This window comes from Gracilinanus agilis, chromosome 1, assembly GCF_016433145.1.
Source record: "Gracilinanus agilis isolate LMUSP501 chromosome 1, AgileGrace, whole genome shotgun sequence".
NCBI classification, from domain to species: Eukaryota; Metazoa; Chordata; class Mammalia; order Didelphimorphia; family Didelphidae; genus Gracilinanus; species Gracilinanus agilis.
In genome coordinates this window covers 421,259,262-421,281,125 of record NC_058130.1, presented here as the reverse complement: position 1 = coordinate 421,281,125, position 21,864 = coordinate 421,259,262, and the positions used below count along the sequence as shown (strand labels likewise).

Below are 21,864 nucleotides of genomic sequence, written 5' to 3'. Positions count from 1 at the left end.
CCCAGGGGCACGGACACTAGGAGTATGCCCCTAGGTAGGGTCAGCTTGCCTTTACATGCCCCTTCCCAAATATCTTCCTTAAATATCATCTGACTTTTTCACTCACTGTCTTAATCCCACCAATTAAAGCTAAATTTGGATGAGACGACACCCTCTTTTAAACATTAACCATGATAGCTGATATTTCTATAATGTTTGTGGGCTTTCTTTACAACAATCCCACAACATTTGCAGTTTTCTCCAAGGAGATTATTTCTCTAAAACAGAGACCCATAACCATTTGTGTATCTTGAATCCCTGTGGCAGTCTGATGAAGCTTGTGGAGGCATTCTCAAAATAATGGTTTTGAAAGCATAAAATAAAATAAGATTTTGAAGGAAATCAGTTCTGTTATTTAAAATAAAAAGTTCAATGACCCCAGTTTAAGAAGCTCTACCCCAGAGGGATTTAGGCCAGCAATTATTCACACATTAACCTGAAAGAGGATCATTTAGTTGCTTTTCTTCTAAAATCTTAAGTAGATAATCTGAGGTAATGGGAATATTCATTCATTTGACAAATATTTATTAAGTAGTCCTATGGGCAGGGTAGTCAGTCAACAAGTACTTACTAAGTGTCTGCTCTGTGCTAGGCACTGGGCTAGATCCTGGGGATAAATATAGTGAAAGGCAAAAGGCAGTCCATGTTCTCAAACACATAATTGTTGAAGGAGGGGGGAGTGGGACAACATACAAATACTTGTGTTAACACAAGATATATACTGGATTAATTGTAGATAAAGAACAGAGGAGGGCATTAATATTAAGGCGAATCCAGAAAGACTTCTTTCAGAAGGTAAGACTTTAGCTGGGACTTGGAGGAAGCCAGGAAAGCCTGGAAGGAGAAGAAAATGAAGAGGGAGAATGTTTGGTGCCTGGAGCAGCTGGTAAAAACATTAGGTGCCAAGAAATCAATCAAGGAATAGCAAGGAGGCCAGCGTCACTGGTTCAAAGAGTATATGGGAAAGAGTGGAATAAGCCTGGAAAGGTATGAAAGGGCCAGGCTATAAGGGCTTTCTGAGCTAAACAGAAGGCATTGTATTAGCCCCCTAGAGAGAAAAGTTTGCTTATCTTAATTGAGAAGGAAGAGGCTGTGAGTACTTTTGCATAGGAAATATTCTGGGGGGAAGGGAGGGCAGGCCTCTGTGGGTTAGTCAAGTTAGGGACTAGGATTACTTGTGAGGGTCCTAGGACCCTAGGGAAAGATACACTAGGGCCATAGAATTGTAGATTTAAGTTTGAAAGAATTTTAGGTAAGAGATTGGAGAAGGGTTTCAAAAGAAATGTAGGAGTGGCAAAAGAGTAACTTTGGCTAAAGATGACCCCCAAACTGGAAAGGGGGAATAAACTCCATCTCCTTATTGCGTCTGTATTAACATGGCTTTATTATTCCAAGCACACAAAATTCAGACTGGTACTGGTAAATCCTGAGTTAAATAGACAGTTGTGGACAAGCTTCGCAATCTAATTAGCATTTATAACATTATTTCCACAGGAAACTTATTTTTTGAATATGGAGCTGACTATAAAGTGACTTTTGGAGTACAATTCTTTTGTGAATTGTAGACTGACTATATTGTAATAGAAAACTGTGGAAGAATTTCCCCATTTTTAGCCTCCACCCATTTGTGGTTATTTATCTAAAACTAGAAGAGCAACTTTTTCTGTGCTGCTGCAAACAAAGCCAGACTTGCTACAATGATCAGTTGAGAGTGGCTGGTTTAAGGGACTTTGATGAGGTAGTGAGAGACCCCTGGGGGTTGAAACACTAAACAAATTTCTAAAAATTGAAATTATTAATCTGCCATTATTAAGAAACCCCAAATAAAGTATAATGGTAATTGGAAACTGATATTGATTTTGCTGGGGCTCCCCACCAGACTCTCTTGTGTAAACTTTGTATGGATTTCTGTTTGTTTTCTTTTTGATTGAATGTGAGCTCCTTGAAGGCAGGAACTCTTGAATTTTTGTCTTTATATATAATCCCTCTCCAGAAGATAATCAGGATTTACATGACCCAGCAAATAGATTAGGAGTAATTTTGCAATGTGAATTTGACACCCTTGTTCTCGAGTAGTGTTTCCCAAACTTTTTCAGTTGTGTTTGATAGACTTTCCTTAATTTATTTAATGGATATTAAATCCAAAACAATACCTGATAGTAATTGTACTACTAGTATTCAGTGTCTGAGAAAATGCATAATGACAAAATGATAGTATTTGTGGTGTTCTGGTCTCAGGTCCTTTGAGGCAATTCTCTTGCCTCATAGTTTCCCTAGAACAGTAAGTCAGTAACATTTATTAAACACCTACTTTGGTCAAGGCATTGTGGTAAGTAATGGAGCTACAAAGAACAGCAACAGTCAGTCCTTCCTCTCAAGCACTCACAATTGAATAGCAGAGAGGGAGAAAACATGCAAAGAACTATACACAGAGAAGCCAAATATAGGGTAGATGGAAAGCAATCAGCCAAAGGAAGGCACTAAAAATAAAAGGTGATTAGGAAAGGCTTCTTGTATAAGGTGGGATTTCAGCTTTTTGCCTTTAGGGAACCAGGGAAGTAAGGAGGCTGAGTTGAGGAGGGAGAGCCTTCCCGGTATGGGGGACAGCCAATGAAAATGCCTGGAGTCAGGAGATGGAGTGTTTTATTTGAGGAATAGCAAGGAGGCCAGTGTCATTGGATCACAGACTATATTGGGGGGTGAAATGTATAAATTCATATTAATATAGTGTGGACTTGACAATACTACACTGAGGTTCAAATACTCTCTTTGACACTTATTGAGCTTTGGTCAAATAACTTATTTTTGAGTTCAGTTTCTTCATCATAAAATGATGTGGTTGGATCTGGAATTTCCCAAATCCCTTTTAGTTTTGATTCTGTGATCCTTTGATGAAATTATATTGAGTTGCATCCTAGAGGCTCTCTCTATCTGGATGGAGTTGGGCAATATGGTTTTGTGAATGGATATTGTTAGGAAGTAAGAATGTCACTTAGCAGGTATTGGAGAAGGGGATTTTAGCTCATGGGTTGGGACAAAAACCTAGTCAGGTGAATTAAGGTGTTGAGATGATAAAATTTGAATGGATATTTGGCCTTATGTATCTTTTGTAACAGATGAGAACCAGGGTAAGACTTTCCAAAGAAGGGTGAATACAGATTGGGATCAGGACTGGGCAGAGGAGTAGGTGAATCCTAGCCAAAGTTGGGTAGATAGTGGCATGGTATTTGATAGTTCAAAGAAGGACCATAGTATCCAAGAAGATGATGAAGCCAGGAAAAAAGCAACAACTGGAATTTTTGTCCAGGGAGGGGGCTTTGCTTATTGTTAGAACCCTAGGCTTCCATCTTGTACACTTCTTTGGGGAATCAGACTATGGAGGGGAGGAAGGATGACAATGATATAAAGACTAGGCGGTCATACCTCCTGCTATCCAAATAGTATGCTATCTACTCAAGATCTACCACAATTCAATTGTCTCCCCTGGTTAGACTTTAGGGGCAGGTTTGTCTGTGTATACCCCCTCAAGCGGAGTGCCCAGGGGCATAGTAGGGTTTCAATAAATTCTTGTTGATTGATAAGTTAAACAATGTTTTTATACTAGAGCCTTAAGTTCCCCTTAAAGTCTCATTCAAATCACTCTAATCCAAAGGTAGGACAACTAGCAAATATCTAGCACTTTAGTGAGAGACTGTGGTCATGGCTCACCCTCTTTGTAGAGCTTCGGGCTCTTGTTATAATAAACATTAGTAAGAAATTATCTTGGTGTGACGATTTTCAGACAATCAATGTGGCTGGCTGTTTCCTTCTTTGTTTCTCATTAATTCCTAATAATCTATACTCAGGTGTTCCCTCTCCTTCCTCTTAGTATAGATTCTATGGCTCCTCCCAAGTCTTCCAGGACTTTATGTATAGGTATCTATCTGATTCCCGTGTGTACTCAAGACCTCCAATTACCAGCTATGTGTTCCATACACAGTCCAGTCTCTGTGTCTCAGTTACCCTTCATGAATGCCATGTCCGACACTGCCTTGAACTTGTTACATGATTGCCCTATTAAAAACTTAGAGTGGTTTTCTAATGAAAAGAAGAAAGTACAAATCTTTAGCCTAACATTAAACCCCTCCCAAGGCTGGCTCCAATTTGCCTTTTCAATATCACTTCATATTGCTCTTTTTTATATATTTTCTGTCCTGGCCAAACTGGACAGCTAGAGTAGCTCACTTAAAAAATGTTATTTGAATTGAATTGGACAGCCTGGTGCATTTTGGGCACTGATACAAATTTGCTGGCAAGTATTTCTTTTTAATGTGGTGTCTCAAAGTTTTTTTGGGTACTTTTAACCTGGAGTAGGGGAGGTTCCTTTACAATCTTACAACAATATTATATGAATGTTTGCTCATCATTTTCTGTTCTTGGAATTCTCAAAGTCTGACCTAGGGGATAGCACTGTGTCCTCTGAGTCATTGTGGTCTCAGATGGGCATGACGTGTCAATAACTCCCTTTATTTAAAAGCCCCTTTCTATTTGACATTAAACATGAACCTCTTCTGCCTTCTTTTTGTACTGGGCCAAAACAACAACTAACCAATCCTTTATTTGACAATTCTGATCCTCTAGCTACTGCTGAATTTTCAGGCAAACCTTGTTAAAGAGCTCTGCTATTCTAATAGAAGAGAGAGAGTAATATGGGCTAGATAATAGTATTCCATTAGTAATACTAATTCCATTGGGTGGAATCACAACTAGTTGGATGGTGAGAGATTAATTTGGTCATTAATGGATCATCTTCAGGAGTAGATCTGTGGTATTAAACATTTTTATTAACAATTTAGATAAATGATTAGATGGTATATTTAATCTAACTTGAAGACTACATGAAGTCCAGAAGTAGAGTAATTTTTTTGCTTTTTTTAGGAGAAGGAAACAAAGATCTTCTTAAACTTAAATTTTGGTTAGGTCTAATAATATGAAATTTAATTGAGATAAATACGTAGTTCCTCCTGGTGAAAAAAAATAAAAATGCTTCACTAGTACAAGACAGGTAAGGTGGGGCTAAATAGATGTTCTCCTGAAAAAGACCTCAAGGTCAGTGGAAAGCAAGCCCCGTGTGGTCTATATCCTGACATGAAAACCAAAAGAGTTAATGTTGTTTTAGGTGTAGGCTGCATCAAAAGAGGCACAGTGTCTAGAATATAGGAAGTGGTAGTTCTGGTGCACTCTGACTTGGTCACACTATGTCTAAATTATTTTATTCAGTTCTGGGCATGTTTTAGGCAGGAATGGTCCCAAGAAGGGCAAGCAGCCTGTTCTTAGAGCATTTTAAGAGGCTGGAAATTACTTATTAGTAATGTGACATAATTAGGGCAGGTATTGACTCTGTTTTAGAGATGAAGAGATTGAGATGCTGATGTTTTATATGACTTATCCATGATTGTGTGGTAAGCATCTTCATTGTGTTTCAAACTCAGGTATTCCAATTCAAAGTCTAGCAGTTATTCCATTAATTCACCTTCAAGACCATGAATCAGTTTTATGCTGGATGACATGGTCCTTGAGATGCCTTCAACTCTTCACCTTTGTTTGCTTATTCTCCAATAACTCCTATGTCCTTTGTCATCTGTTTTCCATCCCTGCTACCATAATGAAATTTCTTTCCCTTAGGCCACAGTGGCCTTTTTTATAGCTCATTTTCTTTGACCTCTCAGCAGCCTTTGACAATTTCCCTCCAATCTCATTTCTTAACATCTCCTCCCTTGGTTTTTACAATATTGTAATACTCTCATTACCCTAATTTTGTACTTTGTGACCTGACATTCTTTATGTGTATAGATCAAAAAAATTCTGAGGCTCTAAATTCTATCCCTGATTAACAAACACCCTGCTATATTATTGGATCAAAGGATCATAGATTTATAGTTGGAAAGCACTAAAAAGATCTAGTTAGATGGTCTTGTTTTATAGATGAGGAAACCGAGGCCTTGGGAGGTGAAATCACTTGCCCAAGATTATGCAGGTAGTAAATAGCCATGCCAACATTTGAATTGAGGCCTCTGGACAACAGATCTCATATTATTTTTTCCCTCCTCTTCACAACAAGTTATTTGGTACTGCTTCTCTGATAATGTTCCTTTTTACTATACATCATATAGTATCCTTTATAAAAGTCAGCTCTATAGTTTTATCTAGGTCTCTTGTTTTCTTATTCTTCCTTAAAATCTGGTGTAAAACCCTCCTGATCAGATGTGCAAGTCCATTAAATTCTTCCTTTTTAGTCTCTGAAGGGCATTATTCTTTGCTAGGACTGTGGCAATACCCACAGAAAACAAATCTATCTCTTCAGCACCATTTTCCTACAGAGATACTCACTTCCTGCAACCTTCTTTGTCTTTCATAGTTTCAGTCATCAAAAGGCAGAAAAGATTAAAACAAAACAAAACACCATTTGTGTCTCCAAGCTTTTCACTTTCCTACTCTAAACTTCAGTCTCTAGAGATTTTTCACACAATTGTTCCAATTATATAATTTGTTTCTCTTTTTTGTGTTGTTGGACCCATTTGACAATTTGGTAAAGCCTATGGACCTCTCTGAATAATGATTTTACAAAATTATTATTTATAAATTTTTTATTCATTATTTTATAAAATATATATGATACAATATATAGTTTTTAAAAGGAGACTTAAAGGTAATAAAGTGTTTTACAAAAACAAAGCAAAAAAGAAGTCATAGACTGTGGTCACAGAAATGTTGATCTAATACAACCCCCCTATTGAGGCTCAGGGAAATGAAGTGATTTATTCCAGGTCACAACAAGTTTGTGGAAGAGCCAGGACCAAAACATAAATCTCCTCACTTCCATTTATTTCATTGTTCTTTGCACTACACCAAATTACATCTCCAACAAAGTCAAGCTTTCCCTGTAGTTTGATGTTCTTGTATATGTCTTACCCTCCCAAATATTCATGGGAATGTTGGCAACATCGACTTCAGATTCTTGACTTTCTATGCCTCCCAATCATTACATTCAGATTTATTCCAAATTTGTTCACAACTTCATTTATATCTTTTTATTGAAGAAGGATCAGTCACTGTGATATGCATTTCTTCCAGGGATGGATTCCTTTTATCTGTCAGTGATTGTGAATCCTTCCTGTATGGAGGATGATGATTTAGGGCTTTCCCTGCCCCCCCCCCCCCATAATGTCCAAAATGACTCTCCTTGATAGGAATCTTCTATCTGTGGCATTTGTAAATTAATATCCCCCCTCCATTCTTACATTACTATTTGCTGATTAATCTGACCCACTAATATAGTTTTGTGAATATGATGAAGCATTCTGACTAGAGTGATGAGTTCTGAAAAGGATGCCACTTATCTCGTCCCTTTTTCTTTGGCTTCTTTCCAATTCCCATTCATGATGCCAATGTGTTGATTCATGCATCTATTCTGAAATGGACAAGCTCTTATATTCTTTTGGGTGGAGGGGAATCTACTGTGCTCATAAATCTGCTTCTTTTTCCTCTGGGATGACTGACCAACATTACTAGTTATGTTTTTGAATGTTAAAAAATTAATATAAAAATCATACTTATGTTGAATATAACTTTGTTCCTCTGGTTTGTTGGTCCCCTGTTTGAATAAGAATGAAAAGATAGGACAGACACAGTATCCCTTTCATAACTATGCCTCCCTTTGATCATAATTCTCCTACCTTTTCAAGCCTTATTTCATTGGTCTTTATGACCCAATACATGTATGTACTAGTTTGTCCTACTTTTATGGAATCTTAGCATCATAGGATTTTAGAGATGGAAATGATTTTAGCAGTCATCTAGCCCAGCCCAAGCCCAGCCCTCTCATTTTACAGATGACTGTGGTCCAGCTGTATTTATAGTTCAAATTTAATTGTCCTCTTAGTATTACATGTCAAAGATCTAGTGCTAGGAGGAACCGTAGATATCATCTAGGTGAACCCTCTCCTTCTACAGATGAGGAAACAGAAGCCAAAGGAGTTTAAGTGACCTCTGGTTGTCATACAGGAATTCACTAATTGGGAAATTATCCATTCATCCTAGATTTGCCAAGATCAGGTTTTGCATTGGGGGAGCTAGGTGGTACACCAAGCCAGAAGTAAGGAAGATCCGAGTTCAGATGTGGCCTCAGATACTTAGTAGCTGTGTGATCCTGGGCAAGTCACTTAACCCTGTTTGCCTCAGTTTCCACACCTCTAAAATGCACTTGAGAAGAAAATGGCAAACGATTCTATTATCTTTGCCAAGAAAACCCCCAAAAAGGGTCACAGAGAGTTGGATATGACTGAAACAGTTCAACAATACTTATGCATTAAGTTGGACTATCAGAAGCCAAAGGGTGTGGAATCTATAATATTCAAACTCTTAAAGAAATATCTTGAATGAGTTGTGATTCAAAGTGAGTGAAGCAAACTAGGTAGCTAGGTAATATGTTAGAGAGAGCTATGGGCCCAAAGACAGGAAGATTTGAATTCAAATAAAGCTTTACATATCTACAAACTGTGTGACTTTGAGTCACTTAACCTCAGTTTCCTCAATTATTTGTAGTTGAAGAAATAATAACAATAGCACTTATCCCTACAGTTGTTTTGAGGATCAAATGAGGTAATATTTATAAAGGTCTTAGCAAAGTGGCACATAGTAGGTGCTTTTACAAATTGTTCCTTCCTTCATTCCTTCCTTCGTTCCTTCCTTCGTTCCTTCCTTCGTTCCTTCCTCCCTCCTTGTGGGCAGAGGCAGTGTCATAAGATAGCAAAATCATACATAGCCTGTGGCTAAGGCTAATTTTGAAAACTTTTTAGCTTTGTGTCTCCATATTTTCAGCACCTAACACAGTTGCTATAGTAGATATATGATACATTTTTTTTGAATTAGTGTGTCCAGTGTTTAAAAATTCTCTTGTTATAGTGGCATTAGTACTGCTTTGTAGTTTCATTTTTGCCAATAGTATCTGCATAAACATGGATACCTTTTCTCTCTGAGCCTCAGATTTTGAATCTGTAAAATAAAGGGATTGATTGTTCCTTGAGAGCTCTTAGGTCTGACATGCATTGTTGGTGTTTAGGCTATTTCTAGGGGCTTATCACAGAACTCTTCAACTTAAAACACTTTCTTTTATAAAACTTGATTGTGCAGCAATGTATGAGATATCTTCAGTATTCTCTGTGAAAGCATTTATGGTTAAATTCAAATTTTAGTTTAGTTTCAGGGAAAAATTGTCCCTGATTTTGCATTTGAATATTCTACTTTTATCAGAAAATGAATGTAGCTCAATATTTCTCTTCCTCCTTTTGCCTTAGCTACTAGGAAATTTTGTCATATTTAGTAGTAATCTCTTTCTCTTTAGTGCCAGGTTTATACTTCTACTTTATTCCTTCAGATCAACTGTTTTATTATTTTAATCTTTAAATGTCTTACCTTGAACTATATTTTTTATCTGCCTTAACTCTTTACAGAAGTAAGTAGGTTATAAATCTTAAATAAATAAAAGATGAAGCATATCATATTGATATTCTTTCTACAAATGAAATCAGAAGGCAAAAAAACCAGAGTAAATAAAACATACTTACCTATGCTAAGGAAATGCTGATATTTAGTTTACCTCTGGCAAAATGAACCTCAAAATTTTGAACATTCTGATCAAGACCTATTACTTCATCTCAGATTTATCCAGTGGTTAGTCAATATTTTAGTGAGGGTAGGTAGGAGAAGGAAAGATTTAAATGAAAGCATTTAGAAAAAAAAGAAAAATTCTGCGAAACATGATTTTCTAGTATTTTATTCAAATATGTTCCCTTTCACATTTAAATGGATGAAACAGTACCATTTAAAAATAAACTTTTTCATAAATGTAGACATGGGTCAGTGGTAGAGAAAGAGAAAAGTATCCTTTGAGCACATAAGAAAGTATTTTGTAAATCTGAAAGAAGCACACATATATGAGTTCCAAGCTCTAATTTCTGTATATAAGCATCATTTTCTGACAAAAAAGACTAATATCATGTATTTGTGCAATCTCTTATTCTTCTGAGATATAGGAAATAAAGAAACTACTCTAATTCATTTTTGGATACTGATGTTCAAATTCATTAAAATTTTTAAGCAAAACATTCAACAGATATTGATAAACAATATATGGAGTTAAGTTTTAATTATCATTTAGGTAAAATTCCTTTGAACAAAATAACAATAAAAACATTTGTTTAGTTATCTTCATCTAAATTTTTCTGTGTGTTTATAAAGTTTATTACAAATTGTATTTCAAGATTTTGATGCAATCTGCTGTAAATTTTGAATATCTTTGACTTTTCAACAGTGCATTGACATTGAACTTTTTCATTTTTAGTTATTTTTTCAATTGGATGGGTATAAATAGTATTTCAAGAATAAATTGTTTTATATTTCTCCAATTAGTGAATTTGAATAACTTTTCCTTTGTAATTTGATTTCCTCAAAAATTGCTTATTCCTATCCTTTTATTCCTCTCTGTGTACTGAATATTATTCTAACAGATATGTAGCATTTACTTATAAATTACTGATATTAGACTGTTACCTGCTAGCTTAACTGCAAATAGTTTTCCTATAAGTCATTAATTTCAGAAAATTATTGTGGGAACCATAGTAAGACAGATATGATGGAAAGAGATTGGAATATTTCCATATATTGGAAAGAGAAATGCATTAATTATCAACAGTTATCAAAAGTTAGATTCTTTACTTATTTGGGATGATGCTAGTATGACCCCAGTGAAGTCATTCAACTGCTTTTTTGTTCAATAAAGTTATTAGGATGGAAGCTTATCTTCTTTAAACTCACTGAAATCATTCACAGTTACAATTTGAGTGGTAGACAGTTTAACAGGGATAATACATGTTATTCTTTCTCATATGATTTTTATTACTTACCTACATTTCTTTATATTGAAAGTTTTTTTTGTTCTATGTATCTTGGAAAATTTTTCAAATCAACTACTATTTATTTTTCTTATAGATAAATGTTATTTCTAGGCAATTATGAATACCAGTTTAATCTGTGATGATGGTCCAGTACATGTACAGTTTATTGGTTGAACTCTCCAGGGTCTTTCATATTTGTAGAATGGAGATTTTTTCATTAATCAGTCCATGAAAGACAGAGGACTTTGAAGTTCATTATTATTCATATGGATCTATGATTTAATAACTTTGGAAGTTCCCTGCAGTGATACAGATAGCCACTTAGTCATCCCTGTCCATCTGTGACTTTGTCCATATTCTTAGCTTCACAGGTCCACGTAATGTTCTGGAGACTTACATTGCTTACTTCTAACATCTTCAAGGGAGCCATCAGCTCTAACTGACCTCTCTGTCATATCTATGACTACTTTTACTATTCCAACTCCTTCTATTTCATTTATTTTCTACTAATAGTTTATTATTAATATTATTTTTGGGAAAATAGTTTCCAGTTTTCAGCTCAGGATTTTGAGAACACATCTCCCTAACAACCTGGGGCAAAGGGAGACACAGAGAGGGTACATATCCCTGGATACCAATAACTTGTTTGTTCTCTCAAGTGGTTTGTGTTTACACTTGAGGTTATTACCACTCAGATGTTGTGAATTAAGGAATGAAGGGCAGTTACCTCTAAGGCAGGGGTCGGAAACCTTTTTGGCCGTGAGAGCCATAAACACCACATTTCTTAAAATGTAATTTTGTGAGAGTCGTATAGTGCTCACAGTGCTGCTCCTGTAACAGCGCCTGAAAAAAATTGACTTTATGGCTCCTGCAGAAAGAGCCATATCTGGCCCTCAAAAGAGCCAGATATGGCTCGAGAGCCATACATTGCATATCCCTGCTCTAAGGGTTCAAGAGCTGTGGACAATCATTTCCATGTCACCTGTTTATGTATTTGAGACCCCTTATAAACCAACTGTTTGTAAGTTAGAGACATGCCTATATTTAGGATAAGTATATGTGTTTCACCTGTAATGAGAAGAAGAAACAGTGGTGTTCTTGTCTATTCTTCTTTTTGATTTGTTGAGGGTTGCTTTTTATTCCCTTTCCCCCCTCCCATTTTGAAAGACTAAAGACATTAAAAACCAAAATAGCTATTGCCATATTTGGTAAGAAATGTAAAAGGGAGGTTTGATATTGTTTTTAGGTAGCTGTGCTTAAGAGAAAACTTTCTTTGCTTGTTCTGCTAGCCCTCTTGAAACTGAGTGTTTTCTATGTTTTTAAAGGAACTGCAATGTTTCAGAAAGCTGCAGGATTCACAGTTGCATAGCAACAGAAGCATCATTTAAGCAAAATGGAGCCCAAGCTTTTTTAGAATTGACCAATTGAAAAAAAATCAAGACAAGGCCCAGTGGAGCTCAAGAACCCTGTGATAAACATCATTTTGGAGCCAGGCTAGGTCTACCAAAAGTCTTTGTTTAAGAGAAATGAGCTTTTGTCCATTCTTTTCAAGGCCCTTTTATACTCATCAAAGTCCTATCATTATTGCCTCAGAGTTTGTTTTTAAAATTTGGCTTGACTTTAGGAAATCAGAGCTCTGGCTCAAGTCCATTGATATTGGTTAATGTTTCTGGTAAACCTAGACTAGTAACTTTAGCTGGAGTTGAGAATATATTGGTCAGTCCTGGAGCTGGGATGATGATAGTCACTACATAAATAATACAGTTTCTGGAATTTAGGTTTGCTGTTATGTATAAGGGATTCTTTGGAAAATAAAATTCAAAATGGACATAAAATCTGTTTAATTCTTTCTCATCAAGATACCTTTTCCTTTAACCTTTTAGAAAAACTAAGAAAAATCTAGTCTGGGTTTTTCTTTTAATTACATGATTGGATACTAGTTTTTTTCAACCAGACAAAAGCATTTAATTGAAATGGCAGTAATGTGCATTAGATTTAGAATGAAAACCTCATTTTGATTCCAAGCTCCGCTACTTCCAGGCTTTGTCACCTAGGGCAAGAAGCCTCTCTGCTTCAATTTCCTTTTCTGAAAAAATGGGGATAATAGTAGTTAAACTGACTTTTTGAGAGAATTATTACAAGGACCAGATAAGATAGTATATATAAAGTATATTATGACTGCACAATGTTGGATAAATATAAACTCATTATTATTTCTATTGTCAAATCAGACAGTTAATTCTATTCTTGAAATGCCCACTCTAGATTTCACAAAATTAAGAATCAGCATGGGGAATAGTTTTTTTTTGTCTTAAAAGATGCAGATGACAGTACATACCAACTTGTGTATATTGATGCCATGATGAATATAGCTTTAGAGTATAAGTAGCCTTCTAACAAAACCATCCTTTGGCACTAGATATTACTGTAGTGGCTATGGTGGCTTAGTAGAATAATGCAATGACCCAAAACAGGGGCAAGGCCTTGTCTAGGACTGATGGGGAAGGCTGTGCTCCCAGTCCATATGGCTCACCTAGAAGTACATATCCTCAGATATGTAGCCTACATGTTACTGGGTATACAGTACCTCTAGCTTTAGAGGGAAGGGAGAGCGGCCACTCTGGGGGTCTCAGAAATGTGATTCTGATAGAGACAGTGTGTCTGTAGAATGGATTTTTCTCATTAAGAAAATTTCCTGTAGATAGCAGAAGTTATGGGCATTGGGCTAGTTTCATAGTATATTTTGAATTGTCAGGATTTCTTTTTCTTTTAAACTTCTGAAGAGCAGTATTAACCATACTGTTAACTAAATCTGATTTTAAGAGTAACACTAGCATTTATTTGTCTCAACTTCTTTCATACAGATAAAGGCCAGAGTTATTCATATATTTAATTGAAGGCACAAAGGATCACTTTATCTTACATGGGATCTGCAGACAAAACCTTACTAGTCATTAAATAGTCCCCAGTAACCTTCCACCTCACTGGATTAAGGCACAAAGAGAAGAGTGTAAATTATCCAGGAGCTGAGATATCATCCTTTCTCTTGTATTTATTAAGCCTGCTTCTGTTGATTCTTTTTAAGTGTTCTGTCCATCAAAAGCAGTGTAAAAAACATCCCAGAATAATCTTGTATCCCTGTTGGTAAAGAGGAGGATGTGTCCTTCCACAGAGGAATGTAGGTTGTTTAATGATCCACTTTGACCCCTTTAATAGAGAGTGGCCATGCAGTTATAAATACAAATCAGTGATGAATACTTGTAACTCCATAAAGGGAGTGTTAAGAGCCTTTTCTCATTCTATCGCTGATTCTTCATCAGCTTTTGCTTTCAAACAGATATTCTTAGAAATGTGAAGACCTAATTTTTTCCCCCTTATAATTGCATCTCTTGTATATGCCCCCCCCCTTTCTTCTCTGCTACTGCTACCACACTGGTCCCAGCCCTTATCACCTCATGCTTAGATTGTTGGGAAAGCCTGCTGGTTTGTTTTTCTGTCTCACATCTCTCCCCACTCCAGGCCATTCAGCTCTTGAATTAATCTTTTTGCACATGTCTGACTCTGACTATGCCCCTTCCCTCAACCCCTTTACCCCTCTTTAATATATTCTAGTGGCTCTCTGTTACCTTTAGTATCACGTAGAGTCAGTTCTGCTATAACATGAGATATGTATTCCCAACCACTCTATGCAAAATTACACAATAAAAACCATAGATCTAATGAAGGACATGGGTGATAGGTATAACACTAAGAAACTTTGTCAGAGATGCTTTGAAAAGAATATAGGAACCTAATAAAAATGGTAGCAGTTTTATATGTGTTAAATGTTTAAGAATACATAAATGCTATAATAAATATAAACAGCACCTCAGACTTTGGGCCACTGCTCAGACACTACCATGGTTCCTGGAGCTCTGACACAGTATCTTACAAGTTACCAGGCCTAAATTAGAGGCCTCCCTCAGTCATGGTGGAAAGTGCCATTTTATGTTCATGGGTCTACTGTACCAGAAGATAAACAATAAATATGGCATTACACCTCAACAAAAACCTAAAGTTTGCTTATGGAAGTGGATGTCAGTTACTATGAGTTACTATGAAGTGATCTATTTTCTGCATTCAAGGTGTTTCCTGAAAAGAAATCACCCAGAAGCAAACTAAATTTGAGTGATACTCAAAGGGTTTCCTAATATATAAATTGTGTTGGAACAAATTAATATTTTCAATTGTGAGGGTGATCTGTACATTTCTTTTTTAATTTTTTCTATTTTTTCCAGGTTTGGATTAGAAAATCACTCCTGCCTCACTTTATTTTAATATTTAGAGAACCTACGTAATAATAGAGGGATTATTCTTTGAAGATTTGGAAGAATTCATTTCTGAATCTCTCTATTTCTGGTAGCATTTTCTTGGATAGCTATAATTAATTTAACAACTGACTTTTTTGAGATTGGTGTTTTTATGTTATCTTTTTTTTATGGTACCAAGTCTTTCCCCTCAAAGAACATGGAACTTACAGGATTATAGATATAGTACTAAATGAAACCTCAAAGATTATCTAATCTAACCTCTTCATTCTATAGATGAGAAAACTGAAATCCAGAGAGGCTGATGGTTTACCTAATGTAACATAAGTATTATATAGGCATCAGAAGGAGCTTTGAACCAAGTTAACCCCAGAGTTTGTGATTGAACAACCAATTGAAGGATGGGTGTTGCCTCCACTGACTGAGGTCACAAAGGTGTTAAGTGAAAGAACCAAGATGAAAACCCATATCCTCTAACTCCAAATCATGTGCTCTTTCTGCTATAACACAATATCTACCTGATAAATGGTTGCCTGACATGCTGAGATTGGATTATTTAATTGTTAATAATTCCTAAAATGGCACATCTGGAAACAATTTAAAATTAGAAAGGCAAATAAATTGGGCTTGTTGTTTTTTGACTACAGAAGATCTAAGAATCATTAACAATCTGGAATAAGAAAGAAGTACAGCAGTTGAGAAATGACTGAATAAATTATGGTTATATGTATAATGGACTATAATTTTCTTATAAAAATTGAAGAAAGCATAGATTTAGAGAAATCTGAGAAGATTTACATAAATTGATGCAGAGTGAAGTGAACAACTTGTAGGACAATTTATATAATACAATAATGTAAAATTAAACAACTTTGAAAAACTTTGACCAATGCAGTTATTTATCTTGACTTCTGAAGACTGATGATTAAGAAGAGTCTAGATTTTTACTAATTGGTGCCACTGAATCCCTCTGATCTCCCTAGTTGGGGGTCACTTCATCCTTAATTGCAGGTCTCCCATGGCAGGGAAGTCAAAAAGATTCTTCATTTTATAACTTGACCACTCATGATTGCCTACCTTATTGCTGGTTTTTCCTTGCCCTTTTTTTTTGTTTTTGTTTTTGTTCTCAGTAGCTTAGCCTTTTGCTTTGTTCTTTGTGACCATTTCTTTCTATCCCAGTTCTAATAATGTCTTTGTTTTTTGTCTCTGCCTTGATTCTTTGCCCACTAGTCCAACTCCTGTGAGGCTAGATTTCCTGTTTTGCTCTCCCTAGTCTTCTTGACATAGTCTAGCTACCTAGACTTTTGCATAATTACCTGCTGCCAGATTTCTCTGACATGGTACTTTTCACACATATTAGGAGGTCCATCTCTTCAGATTTCCAGAGGTCTATCATTGCCTACCTGATAAACAGTTGTCTACCTGTTGTCTAACATTCTTTTTATTGTTTATAGCTATGATCTAACAAAAATGCAACAATTCAGTACACCTTTATTAAGTGCAGTCAGGATGTATAAGATACTGTACTAGTTACTGACAGAAATGAAAGCCTCTGCTCTCAAGAAGCCTGCATTCTACTTAGTGTCCAGGGCATATAACAGAGATAGACAAATAGTACAAAGATTTTAAAATAAGATAGAGCATTAGAAACTGGGTGGGGAGACTCAGGAAAGGGTTCATACAGGAAATGCTAACTATTTCTCTTCCTCCAGAGGGCCTGACCATCCACTGTCTGCCTAGCTCTTTCTTGACCAAACCCTATCTATTTCTATCACTCTCAGAAACCAGTGTTGTTTCCATGATTATGTTAGTATGGTATGCAGAATGCAAAGGCAAGAATGGGTTCCCTTCCTTTTTCATAGTGACGAAGAATTAGAAACTGAGTGGAGGTCATCAACTGGGGAATGGCTGCTCAAGCTGTGGCATATTATTGTAATGAAATATTATTGTGACATAAGAAATGATGAACAGAATGAGTTCAGAAAAACCTGAAAAGACATATGAAGTGATGCAAAGTGAGTAGGATGAAGTGAACACTATATATGGTAATAGAAATATTGTAAGATGATCAACTGTGAAGGACTAAACTTTTATCAGTAATGCAAGGTTTCAAGATAATTCTAGGGGACCCATGATAAAAAATGCCACCCACAGCCTTGCAAAGAACTGTTGGAGTCTGAATGCATACCAAAACATATTTTCACTTTATTTCCTTCATGAATTTTTTCTTGCATGTATGATATGTATCTTCTTCAATGACATGAAGAATATGGAAATATGTATTGTATGACAGTGCTGGTGTAACCTATATTGGACTATTTACTGTTTTGGGGAGAGAGAGGATGGAAGGGAGGGAGGGAAAGAATCTGGATAGCAAAATGTCAGATAACAATTGTTAAAAACTTTTCTACATGTAATTTTAAAAAAGTAGAAAAAGAGAATGAGCTTCCTAAATCAAACTCTATTGAGAATGGTGGCGAAAAATAGAATCATAGACTGTAACTAAAGATCGCAATTCTAAAATATTACTCATTTCAATATGGCAGTTTTGCATTGTGTATATTTTGATTGTTTATACCAGTGATGGGCAAACTTTTTAAAGAGGGGGCCAAAGGAAAGGAAATGTTCATCTGTCAGTCTGTTTCTAAGGCAACTCTTTTGAAGTTTCATTGTATTGTATCCTACTCATTGTATTCGTCAGATTAGGAATAATGTCCAGAGGCTCGACAGAACATTTCAGGGGGCAACATCTGGCCCGTGAGCTGTAGTTTGCCCATCACTGGTCTATACCAATTTATTTGGTGCTTATAATTTATTGCCTTTTTTTAAATGGATACATCTACTTTCCCAATTAGGCTATAAATTTCTTAAGGGCAAGGATTGTTTGTTATTTCATGGTCTCTCATAACACAGAATAGAGTGGCAAAGTAGAGATTTCATTAGTCAGAAGATAAATCCATAGATTTCAGTTTTGGATTCAATGTTTGCTTGCTCAATAACTTTAGGTAAGGTATTTTCTAATTACATCGAAGCTCTGAAAATCTTTGTTTATTTATTTTTTTACACTGAATCTTTATGCATGAAATAAAAAGCATTATTAGCTTATGCATGTTGCTCTAGGTCAAGGGTTCCAGAGACTCAGGGCAGCTTGGTATCAAAAGCCCTTACAGACTATTTTTCTGTAAGTGTTAATTTCACTTCGAGAGAATGCTAATGACTTGCTTACAGTTTATTTGTGAAAAAACTCCCTTCATTTGACCTTCCATGTTCCATATGAAATAGTATTGGTACAATACTTTGCAAATCTGAATTATTAGATAACATCCAATATTATTATTTTAGAGCATTTTTATTCCATATGTTTTAGTAGTAGAGTTTGGTTTTAATCCAAGTATTACAACTACAAATGATACAACTTTAAATGATAAAACTTTAAAGAATACAAAATAATACAACTTTAAATTGAACATAATGAGATTTTTTAGAAGATGGAGTTGCTCTCCCTTCCCCCCCCCCCCCGTAGATTTTATCAAAGCAGAAACCTCATTTGATGTTTTCTTTTACAGCTTGATGACTGTACACTGCAACTCTCTCACAATGGTACATATTTGGATTTGGAATCAACTTTAGCTGAGCAACGAGATGAACTAGAAGGCTTCCAGGAAGATGCTGGGTAAGTAATGTTCTTAGTAGATCTGATAAAATATCATGCTATCAGGGAATGTGTACTGCATTTTTGAAAATGGATTTAAAATTTAATGCATTGAAAAGGAACCTCTGAGGCCATGTGAGTTTTATTTGTTTCATCATTCACAACTTCAAAAGAGAAGAATGAGTATAAAATAGGAACAAACTTTATGGCTTAGTTGGTGTAGTTTGGGGATCAGTTTCTCTTTCTGTTTTACCGTTAGGCTTTGTATTTATGAAGTGATGGACTAGAGGCTAGTCTGGGAGGATTTTTCATTTCAACTATGGTTTCAATGAATATCTAGAACTTTTCATTTTCATTTTTAAAAAGCAGATTTTTACCAATAAATTATCTGTTTTACATTGAAATTTCATTCTAACTGATTTGTACTGTAATGCTAAATCCTGCATTACAGTACCTTTTAATATTATTAATTATTATATTAAAATACTAATGGTAATACTACTAATAGTCATTAGTGCTATTATTTAGTAATAGTAACAACTAATAATAGCTAACATTTATATAGTATCTTCTATATATGCCAGGTACTGTGATCAGTATCTTACAATTGTTATTTTATTTGATCCTCATATCAATCCTCACCCCTATTTTATGTATGAGGAAACTGAGGCAGGCAGAGATTAAGTGACTTGCTAAGGGTAGTATAGTTAGGAAGTATCTGAGGCTATATTTGAATTCAGGTTTTTCTAACTCCAGACCCAGTTCTCTCTCTGAACTTTTCATTCATTAAAAAATACTTTACTGAATATTTTTTAAATGAAAAAAACTCTTCTGATAGTTTTGTATTCAGCACAAGGGCCATGCCTTATATCTATAAGGAAGCTCTTTCCCATCCTGAAGTGGACATGCCAGGAGTGGCTGTGAAATCTTCCATAGTTAGGGTACTCTTGGTTCATGAGTCTAACTTCCTTGTAGCTTTATTGGGAAGCTACTTGCAGAGCTACACCTTGGAACCCCTGAGGAGTTCATTCATGGTCTTATTCTGTTGAGCAGAACCTCTCTTGCCTGGTGTTGTGAGTCTTTATGCTTTCTTCTGAGCCCATGTCCTAGGTACTGATTTAACCCAATCTATTCCAACAAATATTTATTAGGCACCTACCAAGTACCAGTCATTGTGGCAGGCACTGAAGATACAATTAATAAAGATAGTCCCTGCTCTCAAGGAGCTTACCACCAAAGAAGAGACACACAAAAGGAGGTAGAAAAATAAGAGGGAAGGGAGAGGAAGACCAGGGGATGCTTAGTGAGGGGGTAGCTTGCTTCATGGAGGTGAGTCAAGGCAAAGTGACAGATACAGAGTAGAGTGAGCCAGGAAGTCTTGTTTCTTTCCTCTATAAAGGAAGTCATTGGGAGAAATTTACTACTCTGCCCTCCAAACAGAGAAGAGACCAAGGGAGATGTTATCAATCCAAGGCTTGGGTTACCAGCATTGTGGTGAGATTAGAGGTGATTTAATAGCACAATGAAAATCTTAAAGAGCTACATAAATATGAGCTGTGTTATTGAAAAAAAATAAACCTAAGTGTTTAATAGTTTTCAAAAAGAGAAAGCAGTGAAGGTAAAAATATATAAACTGCAAATGTAGTACAAAACTCATTTCTCTGGCAGATAGGATAAAATATGTAGAAAAGGAATGACACATAATAATGAAAGAAAATGAGGGCAGTGGAGTGGCTCAGTGGATAGAGTGCCAGACCTAGAAATGGGAGGTCCTGGGTTCAAATCTGGCCTCAGCTACTTCCCAGCTGTGTGACCTTTGGCAAGGCAAGTAACCCTAATTGCCTAGCCCTTGTCACTCTTTAGCCTTGGAACTATTGCTTAATATTGATTCTAAGATGGAAGAAAAGGGTTTTAAAAAAAAGGTGAGAGGACGACTTTTGATAGACCATGTCTTTTAAAACTAGCACTTTTGGGAGTGGAGTCATTAATGATTCCTTAATAATCAAGTCTAGTGCTCTTTACTCATTTCCTCATTCTCTCCATGACATCGAGGTCTCCCTCTTAAAACACTCCTTTCTTGCGTCTCAGCTGGGTCTTTGCTGCTGCTCTGCCCACCCCAGCCAGGGTGCCCTCAATTGCCTGCTCCCATGAGTATCTAAAGCACAGCTCTGCTGAAGATTGGTCCATGAGAGCTGATGGGACAGTTCAGAAATGGGAACAGGAATCTATCTCAGTGATCTCACTTCTAGTTCTGAAATTCTGATTCATATTTTCTTTTCCTACTTCAGAGAGCTACTGTCATGATCAAATGAGATGACATTTAAAAATGTACTTTGAATTTTTAAAAGTACTTCATACATTGGGATAACTAATAATAATAAGCCATACTAAACTAACCTGATCTTAATTAAAAAAAAAACTCTTACCTTCCATCTTAGAATCAATACTGTGTAGTGGTTCCAAGGAGCTAAGGGATAAGCAATGGGGGTTAAGTGACTTGCCCTGGGTCACACAGCCAGGAGGTGCTAAGGCCAGATTGGAAACTAGGACCTCCTGTCCCTAAACCCAGCTCTTAATCCATTGAACTGATCTCCCTTGACAGAATCACTAGATCAGGGCTATCCTATATATTTTGATTTCAAGTGGACAGTGTATTGGAAAGTATATTGCATTTTGAGTTAAAAGACCTGAACTCCTGCCTTAGATTGGCCATATCAGTGGTGCAATCAGTCCTTAAACTTCTATAAAGTGATTACTATGTGCTAGGCACTGAAGTAAGCATTTGGGGTTACAAAGAAAGACAAAAGAGAGTCCCTGCCCTTCAGGATCTTTTAATCTAATGTTTGAATTTATTTCCTCCAATTTCCTGTTTCTTCTTTATGCTAAATGGGGTTGATAATCCCAACTCTGTCTTCCTTATTCTAGTTTAGAT

At 36.1% G+C, this 21,864-nt stretch overlaps 1 protein-coding gene across 3 annotated transcripts in view; it reads left to right on the top strand.

Moving 5' to 3' along the window:
- The window catches only part of FHOD3 (formin homology 2 domain containing 3), a 703,058-nt gene that overhangs the window by 78,086 nt on the left and 603,108 nt on the right, over positions 1-21,864 (top strand). For all 3 annotated transcript variants that reach the window (XM_044664978.1, XM_044664968.1, XM_044664960.1), the window contains exon 2: positions 18,847-18,953. In XM_044664978.1, the coding sequence (XP_044520913.1) occupies positions 18,847-18,953 (107 nt within the window). The remainder of the gene's footprint in view (positions 1-18,846; positions 18,954-21,864) is intronic.